The sequence below is a fragment of the Lichenostomus cassidix genome, chromosome 28 (assembly GCF_008360975.1).
Source record: "Lichenostomus cassidix isolate B80296 chromosome 28, HeHo_3.0, whole genome shotgun sequence".
Classification (NCBI taxonomy): Eukaryota; Metazoa; Chordata; class Aves; order Passeriformes; family Meliphagidae; genus Lichenostomus; species Lichenostomus cassidix.
In genome coordinates, this window is record NC_139508.1 from 3,148,425 (window position 1) to 3,164,414 (window position 15,990).

At 64.3% G+C, this 15,990-nt stretch overlaps 1 protein-coding gene across 3 annotated transcripts; it reads left to right on the forward strand.

Annotated features, from left to right (window-relative positions):
- The first annotated feature begins 852 nt into the window (after positions 1-852).
- On the forward strand, positions 853-15,978 carry ABCA7 (ATP binding cassette subfamily A member 7). Of its 3 annotated transcripts, none has more exons than XM_085040175.1 (50): positions 853-980; positions 2,361-2,654; positions 2,771-2,864; positions 3,064-3,205; positions 3,283-3,410; positions 3,476-3,597; positions 3,672-3,866; positions 3,965-4,054; positions 4,154-4,388; positions 4,466-4,605; positions 4,680-4,796; positions 4,924-5,103; positions 5,217-5,425; positions 5,526-5,702; positions 5,895-6,117; positions 6,221-6,442; positions 6,554-6,758; positions 6,827-6,943; positions 7,117-7,288; positions 7,426-7,557; positions 7,649-7,788; positions 7,865-8,002; positions 8,131-8,342; positions 8,469-8,541; positions 8,786-8,988; positions 9,112-9,160; positions 9,376-9,438; positions 10,022-10,176; positions 10,253-10,377; positions 10,453-10,551; positions 10,745-10,940; positions 11,063-11,157; positions 11,344-11,376; positions 11,703-11,808; positions 11,891-11,965; positions 12,195-12,364; positions 12,440-12,617; positions 12,704-12,819; positions 12,973-13,117; positions 13,205-13,328; positions 13,417-13,549; positions 13,625-13,745; positions 13,854-13,916; positions 13,997-14,103; positions 14,327-14,468; positions 14,537-14,671; positions 14,749-14,852; positions 15,001-15,093; positions 15,176-15,413; positions 15,489-15,978. In XM_085040175.1, the coding sequence occupies exons 2-50, from the start codon at positions 2,589-2,591 to the stop codon at positions 15,627-15,629; spliced, it is 6,738 nt and encodes a 2,245-aa protein (XP_084896301.1). In that variant the 5' UTR covers positions 853-980; positions 2,361-2,588; the 3' UTR covers positions 15,630-15,978. The 3 variants fall into 3 exon arrangements, with proteins under 3 accessions (XP_084896301.1, XP_084896302.1, XP_084896300.1); XM_085040174.1 differs by having other exon boundaries at positions 883-980; positions 2,356-2,654; XM_085040176.1 differs by lacking the exons at positions 13,625-13,745; positions 13,854-13,916; positions 13,997-14,103; ... (4 more) ...; positions 15,176-15,413; positions 15,489-15,978 and having other exon boundaries at positions 881-980; positions 2,356-2,654; positions 12,704-12,796.
- The last annotated feature ends 12 nt before the right edge of the window (positions 15,979-15,990 follow it).

Here is a 15,990-nt window from a genome sequence, read left to right on the forward strand (position 1 = left end):
AGAGGGACTGGGGTCAGGGGGACATGGGGGAGGCACAGCTGGGAGAGACTGTGCGGCATCGGGATTGTGAGTGTGTGTTTGTGAGTGAATGCGTGTGCACAGGTTTGCACTCGGGTGTGATCTCTAGATGCTGGGAATGCCCTTTTTGCAGAACTTGTAGGGACCAAGTTTTTGAGGCCACGGTGATGGCTGCAGGGCTGGGCCGGGAGCTGGCACACCTGGCACAGCCGGGACACCTGGCACAGCCGGGACACCTGGCACACCCAGCACTGCAGCAATCCAGTCGCCCAGGCTGGAGCCAGGGCTGACTCCGACGGCTGCATCCTGCACTGGGGCGATGTCTGAGTGCAGCCGGTGCCATCAGCGTCTCTCCTCCCATGCAGTTTTTAATGCAGATGCTCTTAGACTGAAACCTTTTATTTTAAAAAAACCTTTCAACGTAAACAGTAGCTGGTCTCTGCTAAAGGGAGGGGGCACGGGTGGGTCAGTCTGTGGCTGGGGGGGCTGGGAGCTGCTGCAGACCTGGGTGAGAGCCCCGAAGTGGGGCGGGATGCTGCGTGTCCCGGGGGAGGAGCAGGAGCTGGGAACGGGCTGCGAGGTTAATGGATGCGCGGTTGATAAATAAGTGATTAACAGTGCCAACGGGACGTGCCTGTCCGGGCAGGGATCCACCTTTTCGGGCGAAATGCTGTGTTTCAGAGAGCCGCGCTGCCCCGTGGGGCTCCCAAGGGTGGGATGGGATAATGGGATGGGATGGGATGGGATGGGATGGGATGGGATGGGATGGGATGGGATGGGGCGGGGCGGGGCGGGGCGGGGGCGGGACTCCTACGCCTCACCCCCCAGTGGCACCGGCCCCTTTAAGAGCCGGTTCCCATGACGTCACGCCCACGGCTACTTTGTAGCGCTGGGAGGGGCGGGGCCAGCGCGAGCCCGGCGGAGCCGCGGGGTCTCTTAAAGAGGCCGCGCAGCGGCATCAGGTAACGGGGATCCCGGGCCGGGGGCTGCGAGGGGGGAGAGGGGAGGCTGTGTCCCGGCTGCTGGTCTCGGCCAGATTCGGCCGCTCAGCGTCCCTCCGAAGCTATTCGTGCCTCCCCGCCCCCCGGGGTGTCCGTATCATACCCCCGAGCTGTCCCCGTGTCCCCTCTGGACTGTCCTCGTCGTCCCTTCGAGCTGTCCCCATGGTCCCCGTGGGTTGTCTGTGTCTCTCCTGGGCTGTCCCCACGACTTCCCGGCCCCTCCGCCTCCAGGTGACTCCGCACCCCGCCCAGACCGGGGCTCCGTGCGGCCGAACCGGGTTGGGGGATGCGGGGTTGGGGGACGCAGGGGGCCAGGAGCTGTCGGTCCGGGGTTGCCGGGGTCGCAGGGTCCACCGACCTCCCGGTTGCAGCGATGCGGCGTGTTTGTCCTCGTGAGATGAGTGAGCAGATTCCCACGCGAGTCCCCCTGGGAGAATCCAGGGATTCTGTGGTTGTTTTGTCCCGAAAAGAGCCGCCACCCCCTCTAGGCTTGTACCCCCGGACCGGCAGTTCCGCAGCACCCTCCGGTCCCAGCAGATGGGGACACTCAGACACCTCTGTCGCCCCGTGTCACCCCCACTCCGGCAGCTGCTTCCTTCTTCCCGTGTTACCCCATCTGACCCCGGTGCATCCCCGGAGGAATCCTGCCCCCGAACCCCACTCGTGTCCGGCCCCGCAGGCCGATTAGGCGGATTTCCCAGCCGGCATCCTAATCCCGCTGCCCCGTGCCTGCTTATCCCGGCTGCTCCCGGGACCCGGCTTAGCCTGGGGCGCGGGCGGGTGGCGGCGAGCGCGGGACGGCGGGTGAGTGCGCGGCTTCCCCGGCCCCGGGGGAAAACGGGGGACACAGAGGGGATGGTGGTGTCCCAAGCTCGCGATGTCCGGGGAGCCGCCCCGGAGCTCGGGTCTCCCGGGGCGCGGGTGGGTTCACCGGGCGGAACGCTGCGGGTTGGTTCGCGCCGCCGCCGCCGCCGTCGGGCTCGTCACTGAGCCGCCTTGGAAGAGCTTTGCTGCCGGGCCCGGGGAGCTGCTGGCACCGCTCCAGGGGTGGGTGAATTCCCAGGAATTGGCAGACGCGGCTGTTAAGCGCGGGATCCGAGTGTCGGAGCTCGCGCCTCAAGCCCGCTTTACCGGAGCAATTCCGCTCGTGGGCTGATGACAGCTCTACCCACATCCTTCTCACGGGGAAACTGAGGCACGGGCAGGTCTCAGCATCACCCGGGCTGCCCAGCTTGCCGGGGCTTGGAGCTACACCTGGGGTGCCCGGCGTGGGCTGTGAATCATGCTCCTGGCTCCTGGACAGAGCTCGTGCCCGATTCTTGCGCTTTTGGTTTAGGAAAGAATGTGATTTGAACCTTTAGCTCCGGAAAGGAGCTTTGCTGCAGGAATGCCGTCCGGCTCCTGCCAGCCCCGGAGCTCAGCCCTGTGCCCGGCACCGTGCCCGGTGTTTGATAAGCCCCGAACCAGAAGGAAGTGACAGCCCAACCGCCGCCCTCAGCTTGGGGCTGCCCCCCCTGCTCTCAACTGCAGCCGGAGCCGAGCGAGGCGCAGGGCCCGTTGCCCCTCGCGATGGCCGTGGGCACTCAGCTGGGGCTGCTGCTCTGGAAGAATTTCACTTACCGCAGGCGGCAGCGGGTAAGTGGGCGATGGGACTGGGGCCACCCAGAGCCGCTGGTTCCTGGCACGGGGGCAGGCAGACCCCTGGACATTGATGGGGAAGGGGACTCCCACCCACCGTGTGTCTCCCCCAGATCCAGCTGGCTATCGAGATCCTGTGGCCCCTCTTCCTCTTCCTCATCTTGATCTCAGTGCGGCGATCCCACCCGCCCTTCAAACAGCATGAGTGTGAGTGTCCCCCGCCGGACCCCTCTGAGCCTGCTAAGACCCCTCTGTGTGCCCCTGTACGGGAGCCCTTTGGGGTGACACCGGGGGACAAACAGGGAGGTGGTCACAGGGTGAGGGTTGGCTGGCATCTCCCAGCTCGTGTGTGGGGAGTCCCAGGGGTCCTGCATTGCCCCCCTGAACCTGCCTCTCTCTCCCGCAGGCCATTTCCCCAACAAGGCGCTGCCCTCGGCGGGGACCTTGCCCTGGCTGCAGGGCATCATCTGCAACATGAACAACCCCTGCTTCCGGCACCCCACGGCTGGAGAGGCCCCTGGAGTGGTGGTCAACTTCGCTGGCTCCATGTGAGCGGCGGGGCTGGGGGGCTGCGGGGCAGAGCGGGGCTGGGCTGGGGTCTCACTGCTCACCCCATGTCCCACAGCCTCTCCCGCCTCCTGACCGAAGGCCGGCAGGTCCTGCACCGCGGCGACGGGCAGCGGCTCCTCCGCAGCTTCGCCCGGCTCCTGCCAGCCCTGCGCCGGCTCCGGGACAGCGGGAATCAGCGAAGGGGTGAGCACCGGCGGTGGGGGTTGACGGGGGAGCGAAACTCCTTGGCTGACTCCTGCTCCCCCCAGCTCTGCCGGTGAGGGAATACCTGAGACAGGACGAGACCTTCTCCCGTTTCCTGCGGACAAACACATCTCTGCCCCCAGCGCTGGTGGATGAGCTGATGGCTGCTCGGCTCAGCCCCCGCATCGTGAGTGTCGGCGCGGTGCCACTCCCGGTGCCCGCGGTGCCGGTGCCCGCATCATGACCGCCCTCTCCCTCCAGTTCTCCCTGGCAAGCATCCGCCTCCCGCTAAAGACCCTGGTCTGCAACGCCTCGGAGCTGGGGGGCTTCCTGGTGGGGAGTGACGCGAACTCCACGCAGAGCCTGCAGCAAGGACTCTGCGCACTGCCCAGCTCTCAGCTCCGTGCCATGGAGGGCTCCTTCCTGTCCCAGATGGACTTCCCGCGGCTCCTGGCGGTGAGCCCCCAGCCTGGCCGGGTGGTGCAAGGCACCGGGGCAGAGACCCCCGGCCTCCCCGGCCATGGAAGCGACCTCCTTCCCATGTCCCGTTGTAGGAACAGCTGAACTCAGAAATGGGTGGAATTACTGGCACCGTGGAAGCTTTGGGCAGCTTCCTGCAGGATGCAGCGTCCCTGATGAAGGAGGTGCACCCCTCACTCCCCTGCCCCTTACCCACCCCCACAGTGTCCCTGGGTGCCCCTGTCCCCCACTGACTTGCTTTGCTCTCATCCCACTCCCCCCAGGTCTCCTCCATGACCAGCCTGGCTGAGCTGCAGCAGGAGTTAGGGGAGTTGAGGGCCCCCAACACCAGCACCCCCAGCAGGGGTGCCTTCACAGCCCTGTCACGCATTGCCTGCGGACACCCCGAGGGTGGGGGGCTCAGGATCCCCTCCCTCAACTGGTATGAGGACAATGATGTCAAAGCCTTCCTGGACCGAAATAGCTCAGAGAGGAGATCTGTGGCCTCAGGCAGCAGTAGTATGTGGGGGGCTGTGGGGGGCAGTGGGGACTGGTGGTATGGGGTTGGTGGTGAGGGCTTAGCTCTGCACCCCTAGGTCCCTTCTGCCGGGAGCTGCTCCTCAGCCTGGAGTCCAACCCCCTGTCACAGATCTTCTGGCGGGGGATCAAGCCCCTCTTTGTGGGGAAGATTCTGTACACTCCACCTGGGCCTGGCCCTGACAGCATCATGGCTGAGGTGAGTGGGGGCTGCAGGGGTTGGGGGAGAGCTGTGGTGGTCTCATCCTGGACATCTCTCACCTTCTCACACAGGTGAATCGGACCTTCCGGGAGCTGGCGGTGCTGGGGGAGCTGGGGGGAGCCTGGCAGGAGCTGGGACCTCGAATCTACACCATCCTCAACAGCAGCCTCGAGATGCAGGTGCTCCAGGTGTGTGACCCCAGACTCCTCCCGTCGGGAATGGGGCTGCCAGGGGGTGTGGTGGGGGGCAACTGGCCAAGAGTGGGGTGGGATGCAGCTGAAGCTGCATGGCTTCCCATATGCTGGTGCTTTGCAGGACCTGCTGCTGGCCCCAAGCACAGCCCAGCTCCTGGATAGGTTCCTCAACGGCACTTCCTGGAAGCTGCCCGAGCTGGCCACGTTCCTGGCAGGGCCAGCAGGGGGGCCAGGCCTCACCTGGCACCAGGTGTACGCTGATGTGGATGCGGTCCTGAGCACGCTGTCACAGTTCATGGAGGTGTGTGTCTCCCCCTGTGGATGGGCTGTCCCTCCATGCCCCCCTGAGGGCATGGGCTGTCCCTTCATTCCCCTCTGACGGAGGAGGGCTGAGCCCTGCTTGCCCTCCCACAGTGCGTCTGCCTGGACAAGATCGAGGCAGTGGCCACGGAGGAGCAGCTGGTGGCCCGGGCCCTGGAGCTGCTGGAGGAGCAGCAGTTTTGGGCAGCTGTGGTCTTCCAGCCTCCCATCAACGCCACAGCCCCCAGACTGCCACCCCACGTCCGCTACAAGATCCGCATGGACATCGATGATGTCACGAGGACCAACAAGATCAAGGACAGGTTGGGGGATGTCCACCCCTCCCATGGTCTCCATGGCCAGCCAAGAAGTCTGTGCCAGTGGCAGGGGATCCCTGGTCCCAGCACCATGCTCTGCCCCCAGGTTTTGGGATCCAGGCCCTGCAGCCGACCCCTTCAGTGACCTGCGCTACGTCTGGGGTGGCTTTGTCTACATTCAGGACCTAGTGGAGCAGGCGGTGGTGAGGGTGCAGACTGGGGCTGCCCCACGGACAGGGGTCTATATCCAGCAAATGCCCTATCCCTGCTATGTGGATGACGTGTAAGTGGGCAGGGGGCAGTCTCAGACCCCTGGGACCATTGAGTGACCCCCATGCTGCCCTGCACCCAAGCATCCTGCAGCATCGCTGCCCCAGGGAGGTGGAACAGGGCTGGTTATGTCCTGGTGTCCCCAGTCTGGTGGTGGCCCTGAGGTGTCAGGCTGCAGGTGAAAGGTCTGGTGGTATCTCCCCAGGTTCCTGCGTGTCCTGAACCGCTCACTGCCCCTCTTCATGACACTGGCCTGGATCTACTCAGTGGCCATGATCATCAAGGGGGTGGTGCACGAGAAGGAGACGCGTCTCAAGGAGACTATGAAGACCATGGGGCTGAGCAGCGGGATCCTCTGGCTCAGCTGGTTCCTCAGCAGCTTCATCCCCTTCCTCCTCAGCTCTGCCCTCCTTGTCCTCATCCTCAAGGCAGGTTGAAGGTCTTAGGGGACAGCTTGGGTGACATGGGAAACATCAGGGCTGCAAGCCAGCACGGGGGGCTCCACAGGCTCCAACCTGCCTCCATCCACAGCTGGGAAACATCCTGCCCTACAGCAACCCAGCAGTCATCTTCCTCTTCCTTGGCACCTTCTCAGTGGCCACCATCAGCCAGTGCTTCCTCATCAGCATCTTCTTTCCCCGTGCCAACCTGGCCTCGGCGTGCGGTGGCATCATCTACTTCTCGCTGTACCTGCCCTATGTTCTCTGTGTCGCCTGGCGTGACTACATCACCTTCCCAATCCGCGTCCTCGTGGTGAGCACCCAGTGCTGCCCCTCTGCAATGCCCCTGGTGGCCTGGGCAGGGGGCTTCAGGCTGCACCCCCAGGCCAATCTTTGCCCACGCTGACATTCTTGCTGTCCCCAGAGCCTGCTGTCCCCCGTGGCCTTTGGCTTCGGCTGTGAATACTTCTCCCTCTACGAGGAGCAGGGAGTGGGCATCCAGTGGCACAACCTGGCTGCCAGCCCTGTGCCAGGAGATCCATACAGCTTTGCTGCTGCCATGGGGCTGCTGCTGCTGGACGCTGTCGTCTATGGTCTGGCTACGTGGTACCTCGAGGGTGTTTTCCCAGGTCAGTGTAGCACCCCTGGCCCCAGGCAGCCCCCCAGCCTCAGCCCCACTCAGCCCCTTCTGCTGCAGGTCAGTATGGGATCCCCAAGCCCTGGAATTTCCCCTTCCTGAAGAGCTACTGGTTTGGAGAGTCATCCTCAGCTGGGCACTCCCTGTACCACGCCAGCCCTTTTACTGCACCCCAAGGTGAGTCCCTGCCCACCCTGGAGCTATATGGCTGAGGGCAATGTCCATGGAGCTAGGCTGGAGCCCTCCAGCCCAGGCCTTGCTCCTCAGTGGAAGGTCCAGCACCCCATGGTGAGGGGTTCTGCCCTCAGCAAGGGGTCCTGCCTGGGATATGACCCCTTGGTGGCTTCCAGTGCTGGTGGAGGAGCCACCTGCTGAACTCCAGCCCGGCGTCTCCATCCGCAACCTGGTGAAGGTCTACGGCAGCAGCGGCCGTGCTGCAGTCAACGGGCTGAGCCTGGACTTCTACGAGGGGCAGATCACATCCTTCCTGGGCCACAATGGCGCTGGAAAGACCACCACCATGTGAGCCACAGAGGGGCTGTGTGGCCACAGCTGGGGACAGGAGCTGAGCCTGACCCTGCTACCATGCAGGACTGGGCACCCTGGCCCCAACCCTGATGCTCCTGTACTCCATAACCCACTTTCCTCACCACATCCAGGTCCATCCTGACTGGCCTCCTGCCCCCCACCTCGGGCACTGCCTATATCCTGGGCTTGGACATCCGCTCCGATATCGACAGCATCCGCAAATCCATGGGGATGTGTCCCCAGCACAACGTGCTCTTCGACATGTAGGCAGGGGCGGGCAGGTGGGGGACTGATGCAGAGCTGTCCCACTCAGTCCCTGTCCCCTCACCCTGCCTTGTCCCCCTGCCCCCACAGCCTGACAGTGGAGGAGCACGTCTGGTTCTACGGGCGGCTGAAGGGGCTCTCGGAGAAGGAGGTGCAGGAGGAGATGGAGCAGCTGCTCCAGGACACAGGGCTGCCCCACAAGCGCCGGGAGCAGACCAGGAACCTCTCGGGTGCGTGCAGGGGCCGGGCTGGGTGTCTGAGCGGGGGTCGGTGGCTCCGAGCCCCCCCAACGCTGTCCCTCCGCAGGCGGGATGCAGAGGAAGCTCTCGGTGGCCATCGCCTTTGTGGGTGGCTCCCGGGTGGTCATCCTGGATGAGCCCACGGCCGGTGTCGACCCCTTCTCCCGCCGCAGCATCTGGGAGCTGCTGCTCAAGTACCGCAAAGGTCAGGGCTAGGGGGTCACACTTTGCTCTCTGTGTCCCCCAGGGTGGGGCGAGCAGCAGGAAGTGCTGGTGGGGAGAACCCACAATGGGGGGGCTAGAAAGGGGGTCAAGCCCCTTCCTGGTCCCCAGGCCGCACCATCATCCTGTCCACCCACTACATGGACGAGGCGGAGCTGCTGGGGGACCGCACCGCCATCATCTCGCAGGGCCGGCTCTGCTGCTGCGGGTCCCCCCTCTTCCTCAAGGCCAGGCTGGGCACGGGGTACCACCTCACCCTGGTGAAGCGGGAGCGGAGCGGGATGGGCAGCAACACCAGCTCTGTCCCTGGTGTCACCAAAAAGGTGAGTCCCTCAGCCCCCAGCAAGCATCCCTCAAAGGGCAGCCAGTGCCTCCATCCTGGGTGTCAGGGGGCACTGGGGGTCAGATCCTGCTGTGGGGAGCCAGGCTGAAGCCCCCCTTTCCTGCAGGATGGCAGCGACTCAGAGCACAGCAGTGACACAGGCCTGGGCAGTGAGAGAGGCAGCGACGCCAGCGCCGTGGGTGAGGGTCTTGTCCCCTCACAGTGTCACCCCCAGCTGCTCCCCATATGTCCCCTGTCAGCTGGGATTGCGCAGCCCTGCCACCAGCCCCTGGCCCCCTGCACTTCTGGGGCAGAAGGGAGTCCCCATCCCTTCCACCTTCCCCATGGACCCTCTGGCTGGGATGCCAAGCACGTGCCAGCTGTGGCCAGCTGTGCCAGGCAGCATCTCCTGCCCCAGGTTTCCAACCTTCTCCTTCCCCCCAGATGTGGCCCAGCTGTCTGCACTGATCCAGAAGCTGGTTCCTGGCTCCCGGCTGGTGGAGGACATCGGGCACGAGGTGCTGTTTGTCCTGCCCTACAGCGGGGCCAGGGATGGAGCCTTTGGGGAGCTGTTCCGTGAGCTGGACGCACGCCTGGGGGAACTGGGGGTCTCCAGCTATGGCATCTCCGACACCACCCTGGAAGAGGTACCCTAGGGGACTGCAGCCAATGGCTGCCCGTGGCTCCCAGGGTGCCTGTGACCAGGGGGTTGCCCTCACTGGGCTGTGGGTGCTGCTGTGTGTTTAACATCAGCCCTCCCACACCCCCAGATCTTCCTGAAGGTGGCCGAGGACACGGGGCTGGACAATGACACCACAGGTAAAACCCCTCAGTCCTGGTTGGAGCTGAACTCTGGGGTACAAGGGGGGCTTTGGAAGTGCTCAGCAGGCCAGAGCAGAGGGGTGGGAGTGTCCCCAGCACCCTGTGTGTCCCTCCCAGGGCTGGCGGCCCTGGTGGGGGCACCTGTGGGTGCAAAGAGGTGTCACAGCCCGTGGCCTTGTTCCCACCCTGGCATCTTGTCCCCATTTTGTCAGGCACCATGAAAGGAGCAGCCCCTGGCGAGACGGGGGACGCAGATGTGGCTGATGGAGAGCTGGGTAAGGATGGGGGAGATGGGAACCCCGAGCTGCCACTGAGTGCTCCCCACCTCCAGCCCCTGGGCTGGGGCTGGGGCCATTGCACATGTCCATCTGGGCAGGTGTCCATCCCAGCAGGCACCCCTTCAGGCACGTGTCCCTTCAAGCAGGGGGATACTCAGGGATGCTTGTGCAGCTTTGCTACCTCTCAGTTGTGGGGTGTCCCCTGGGGGGTGTCCCCAGAGCAAAGATCTGGGATGAGGGTGGGTCTGGGTGAGCCCAGCTCTGTGCAGGGGGTGGGATGGGACATTAAATCTCAGGAGGCATATCCAACCCCCTTGTCCTGGAGGGAGAGCTGGTGTGGGGTGACTGTAATGGTTTGAGGCACCAGCTCTGCCCTGGGTGGGTGTGACCCCCACGCGGCTGTAACCCCTCTCTCCTCTCCTTTACATTGAGCCAAAGGAGCCCGGCGAGGTAGGAGCTGGGGGCTGGGGGGGCTGGGGGCTCCTGCATGCAGCATCCCATCCCTGCTGGGGTGGGGGATGCCCCTGCCAGCACCCTGCTTGGCACGAACCCCTTGCCAGACCCATCTCTGCCCTGGCAGCGGAGGAGCCCCGGGAGACAGACCTGCTGCGGGGGGCGGCGGGGCAGTCCTGCGGCAGGGTGAGGGGCTGGGCGCTCACCTGCCGCCAGCTCCGCGCTCTCTTCACCAAGAGGATGCTCCACGCCCGGCGCAGCACCCGCGGCTTCTTCGCGCAGGTGGGACGGCAGGGAGGGGATGGGGCAGGGCACGGTAGGGTGGGACCGAGCCAGCCCTGACCTCCGGCCTCCTCAGATCGTCCTCCCCGCCGTCTTCGTCTGCATCGCGCTGCTCTTCAGTCTCATCGTGCCGCCCTTCGGGAAGTACCCGCCTCTGCAGCTCCAGCCCTGGATGTACGGGCAGCAGTTCACCTTTTTCAGGTGTGTCCCCAGCCTTCTGCCCACCGTGTCCCTCGTCCCCCAGTGCCACCAGCTCACTCCTGTGTCTCTCGGCAGCAACGATGCCCCGGGAGACCCCGACACGGTCCGGCTGCTGGACGCACTCCTGGCCGAGCCCGGCTTTGGCACCAAGTGCATGAAGGCAGAGGGGAAGGCGTGAGTGCCCTCGGGACAGGGGCTGGAGGGGCTGGAGGGGGCAGTCAGGGCTTGGCCCCCACCTCAGTGCCCAGCTGCCCAGAGAGCAGCTCTGCCACCTTGGTGCGATGCTGTGGCACCCCCAGCCGTCCCCGTGGTGGGTCCCGGTGCCCCTGGCTCACACCAGGGTCTCTCTCTCTTCCCCGGTGCCCAGGATGGGGCTGTGCCCACCAGCTTCCCACCCCGATGGCTTCTCGGCCCCCTCAGTCCCCCTATCCCTGCTGGAAGCACTGTGGCGTGGGAACTGGACACGAGCTGAGCCATCCCCTCCATGTCAGTGCAGTGGACCAGGAGCACAAAGGATGCTGCCTGAGTGTCCTGAGGGGGCCGGGGGGCTCCCACCACCCCAGGTAACCCCCAGCCTATCTGAGGCAACCCCAGGACTCTGGCACTGCTGGCTGTGGGGGGCAGGTGATACTCTGGGGAGGCCATTGGGCCAAGTGTCCATCCAGCCCATCTGTCCATCCCCCAGGTGCAGAGGGGCACAGGGGACATCCTTCAGAACCTGACGGGCAGGAACATCTCTGACTACCTGGTGAAGACCTACCCCCAGATCATCCGGCAGGAGTGAGTGCTGAGGCTGGCAACACTGGGGACAGTGCAGGGACACTGTGGGGACACCGAGGGAACACCCCAAAGACACCTGGGGGAAGGGGACCCTGCTGGGGACGTGTGGCTGCCTGGGCAGGTGCTGCCCTAATGTCCCCTTGGGGGATTTCTCTCCCCTCTGTCTCCCCCCTTCATTTCTTTCAGGCTGAGGAACAAGAAGTGGGTGAATGAGCAGAGGTGAGCTGGGCAGGGGCTGGGGCCTGGCACAGCCAGGGCTGGGGGGAGGCAGGAGATGCCTGGTGGGTTTGGGGAGTTACTGAGTGGTCCCTGGGAAGCACCATCATCCAGATTCCTTCAGCCCTCCACTCTGAGCCCCTCACTCTGGTGTCTGGGGGCATGGAGGGTTGAGTTTGGGTAAAGGTGGCAGTGGGAAACAGGTGGCAGGTTTCATGGAATTGTGGAACTGCAGAACCCTCTGGGGTGGAAATGACCCACACAGATCTTTGAGCCCATCTAGTGGCATGCCAGTAGTGGGAGGTTTGGGATCTCTGTTTCTCCTGCAGGTATGGTGGCTTCTCCCTGGGCGCTGGCAGCTCCCAGGCCCTGCCGTCAGCAGCAGAGGTGGATCAGGTGGTGCTGGAGCTCCGGGCGTTGCTCAACATCACCCCGGTATGGTCAAACTCAGACTCTGGCTCAGCTCTGGTGTCCCAGTGCTGGGAGCCTTCTCCTCACACCGTGTTCCTGGACCCAGGGCAGCCCCTCCGATCAGTTCCTGGCCAACATCAGCCGCTTCATCGAGGGTTTGGATGCCCGCAGGAATATCAAGGTGTGCCCATGGCTAGGGGTTCTGCAGGGCAGCAGGGATGTGACAGCTGTGTCACCTCCAGGGTTGGGAGCAGCCCAAGAAAGACTGAGAGTGGCTGGGGCTGGAGGGGAGCAGGAGCCTGGAGGAGAGCGGGGATGCTCCTGGCAGGAGCAGGCGCCACAGGCACAGCCAGGGGCAGTGCCAGGGTGGATGGGGGGCTCTGAGCTGCCCGGCCCTCCCCATGCTGCAGGTCTGGTTCAACAACAAAGGCTGGCACGCCATGGTCTCCTTCCTCAATGTGGCCAGCAATGGGCTGTTGCGAGCCCAGCTGCCCTCTGGCACCGACCCTGCACGATTTGGCATCACAGCCATCAACCACCCCCTCAACCTCACCAAAGAGCAGCTCTCCGAGGCCGCCCTGTGAGTGCTGGGGATGGGGGTCCCGCAGCCCCCATCTGGCCCCTGGCCCCTGCTGAGTTTTCTCCTCTGCGGCAGGATGGCCACCTCTGTGGATGTCCTGGTCTCCATCTGCGTGATCTTTGCCATGTCCTTTGTCCCGGCCAGCTTTGTCGTCTTCCTCATCGAGGAGCGGGTCAGCAAGGCCAAGCACCTGCAGTTTGTCAGCGGGATGAAGCCCATCACCTACTGGCTGGGCAACTTCGCCTGGGACATGGTGGGGAATGGGGATGGGGACAGGGACCAGTTCCAAGGGGTCTGGTTCCACCCCTGACCCCTTTCCTGGCTTCTCCATCCCCGCAGTGCAACTACCTGGTCCCTGCGCTGCTGGTCATCCTCATCTTCCTCTGCTTCCAGCAGGAATCCTACGTGTCCTCGGCCAACCTGCCCTCCCTGGTGTTGCTGCTGCTGCTCTACGGGTGACGGGGCAGCAGAGCCCAGCGGGGGCAAAGGGGTTGTGGGGCTGGGGGCAGCCGGGGTGAGGGGCTTGTGGTGCTTGGGAGGGTGGGTGCTGTCTTATGCCCCCAGGTTGGGAGTGCACCTCAGCCAGGCCCTGCCTCTCGCCCCTGCAGATGGTCCATCACGCCCCTGATGTATCCAGCCTCCTTCCTCTTCAGCATCCCCAGCACAGCCTATGTAGCCCTGACCTGCATCAACCTCTTCATCGGCATCAACGGCAGTGTGGCCACCTTTGTGCTGGAGCTCTTTGTGGACCAGGTGAGCCTTGAGATGCCCCAGACTCCCCATACCTTCCCTGCAGGGCCAGTGCCAGCTCCCCCACCCCTCTCCTTGCTGCCCTGGCAGAACCTCAACGACATCAACCGCGTTCTGAAGAAAGTTTTCCTCATCTTCCCCCACTTCTGCCTGGGCCGAGGCCTCATTGACATGGTGAAGAACCAGGCAATGGCCGATGCCTTTGAGAGGTTTGGTGAGTCTGGGGGTGTCAGGGCTGCTCACCTTCCCCAAAGCCCAGCATGCGGGTCCCCCATTCCTACAGCCTCTCTCACTGCTCACAGGGGACAAGCGCTTTGTGTCCCCCCTCTCCTGGGACCTGGCAGGGAAGAACATGTTCGCCATGGCCATCGAGGGCATTGTCTTCTTCCTCTTCACCCTCCTGCTGCAGTACCACCGCCTCTTCCTGCGCCTGGGGTGAGCACTGGGGTGCCCTGGGGGTGCTCAAGGGGGTGGGCAGCCCTGGGCATGACCCTGCCACTGTTCCCACAGGCCACGTTCACTGGAGCTGCCCTCGCTGGGGGACGAGGACCAGGATGTGGCCAAAGAGCGGGTGAGGGTGGGCAGCAGCTCCCCACACGGCCACCTCCTGCTGCTGAAGGACCTGACCAAGGTGGGTGCATGGGGCTGGACCCTGCTGTGGGCTCCAGCCTCCCTGCAGTCCCTGGCCATGCTGGTGGTGACAGGAGGGATTACCCAGTGCCACCTCTCCACCACACAGGTGTACCGGCGCAGGAAGACTCCGGCCGTGGACAGGCTCTGCGTGGCCATTCCCCCCGGGGAGGTGAGGGACAGATAGACAGGCAGACAGACAGCACCATGGGCAGGGCCAGGGCTGCCAGTGACCTTGCTCTGCCCCTGCAGTGCTTTGGCCTCCTGGGGGTGAACGGTGCCGGGAAAACATCCACCTTCAAGATGCTGACAGGGGACACGGAAGTGACCCTGGGAGAGGCCTGGTTGAAGGGGCACAGGTAGGTGAATGCAGGGACCCCATGGCTTGGACCTCTCTCCACGTCCCTACAGCACCTGTGCCATCATCTCTGTCCTCACCCCATGATCCTTTTCGCTGCAGCCTGCTTCATCCTCATGCCTGCAGCTGCTTGTCCCTATTTCCACAGTATCCCTAGCGCATGTCTCCATCCTGCAGTGTGTTCACCTGTCCCCATCCCATGCTCACCTGTCCCCATCCCACAGTGTGCTCACCGACCTCCAGTCTGTCCACCAGCACATGGGTTACTGTCCCCAGTTTGACGCCATCACGGATCTGCTGACGGGGAGGGAGCACCTGGAGTTCTACAGCCGCCTGCGCGGGGTCCCAGAGGAGGAGACCCCCAGGGTAGGGCATGTACCCCGGCCCCCTCAGCCCCTGGGGAGCTCCCACCCTCACCCCTCTGTCTCTCACAGGTGGCTCAGTGGGGCATCACCGCGCTGGGGCTGGGACCGCATGCTGACCGACCGGCGGGGAAGTACAGCGGGGGAAACAAGCGCAAGCTCTCCACAGCCATCGCCCTCCTTGGCTGTCCCCCTGTCGTTTTCCTGGTGAGGGCAACCAGTGGGAAGCCCCATGGCATCACCAGGGTCCTGCCCAGGCTGACCCTGTTCTGGGGCCATTGCAGGATGAGCCCACAACAGGGATGGATCCACAAGCCCGGAGGTTCCTGTGGGAACGCATCCTCGGCGTTATCCGGGACGGACGGTCTGTGGTGCTCACGTCCCACAGGTGAGTCCCCACCCGGGGCCTGCAGCTCCCACAGGGGAGCACCCCTCTGCCCCTATAAATCCCCTATAGGGGAGCACCCCTATTCCTGTGGGAATCCCCTGGAGCAGAGAGTCCCTCTGTATTGTGGGGACTCACATGTACCGCCCAGCATGGAGGAGTGTGAGGCGCTCTGCACCAGGATGGCCATCATGGTCAACGGCCGGTTCCGCTGCCTGGGCAGCGTCCAGCACCTCAAGAACAGGTACTGGGCCGGGGTGCTTAGGGGGGCTACTGAGGGCTGTGGCCACGGCCAGTCCTTGCAGTGGTGTCTCCTCTCCCTTCAGGTTTGGGGACGGTTACACGGTGGTGGTGCGGGCAGGGGGCCCTGGCCCCGAGGCAGTGCAGACCTTGCTGCAGCAGCACTTCCCCGGAATCATGCTGCGGGAGCGGCACGGGGGGCTGCTGCAGTACCACCTGCCTGCCCGTGCTGCCTCCCTGGCCTCTGTCTTCAGCCTCCTGGCTGCCCACCGTGGCCCCTGCCACATCGAGGACTACTCAGTGTCCCAGACCACCCTGGACCAGGTGACAGGGGAGGCAATTGTGTGGGCACGGTGGTCCTGTCCCGTGGTGCTGTCCCTCATCATGCCATCCCCACAGGTCTTTGTGCACTTTGCCCAGGAACAGAGCGATGGGGACACCATGGAGGTCACAGCCCCAGGGCAGGATGCTGCCCCCAGCCCCGGCAGGAGGCTGACCACGTTCCTGGAGGACAACAGCTACCAGGAGAGCGCTGTCTGAGTGGGGCATGGTGTCCCATGGATCCCCACAGATCCCTCCCCAGTTGTCACCACAGCACGACCCAGGACCACAGGGCTTTGGGATACTGCAGACCCACCGGAGCTGCACAGAGGAAGCCTGGGCGCACCCTGCCCACTGGCATGGTGTCACCATCCCATGGGACAGTGGGTGCTGGGGAGGGTCAGATCTCCAGGACAGGGCTGGCCCCAGCTCCCTGCGGTGGGGTGATGCCCTGTGGGGGGCTGAGCTGGATGGGGGGGTCTGGGGCTGGCCTTGGGACCCCGCTGCTCCCCACCGGAGCTGAGCTTTCTGTAACAGAGAAATTCAATAAACACCCGCGGTACTGCCATGGGACTCGATT

What these genes read in the sequence shown, in the direction of transcription:
- ABCA7 (XM_085040175.1), top strand. Translation starts at nt 2,589, where the DNA reads ATGGCCGTGGGCACTCAGCTGGGGCTGCTGCTCTGGAAGAATTTCACT. An exon ending in ACCAACAAGATCAAGGACAG is followed by an intron (nt 5,426 to 5,525) that starts GTTGGGGGATGT and finishes CTCTGCCCCCAG; the next exon opens with GTTTTGGGATCCAGGCCCTG. An exon ending in ATGCCCGCAGGAATATCAAG is followed by an intron (nt 11,966 to 12,194) that starts GTGTGCCCATGG and finishes CCCATGCTGCAG; the next exon opens with GTCTGGTTCAACAACAAAGG.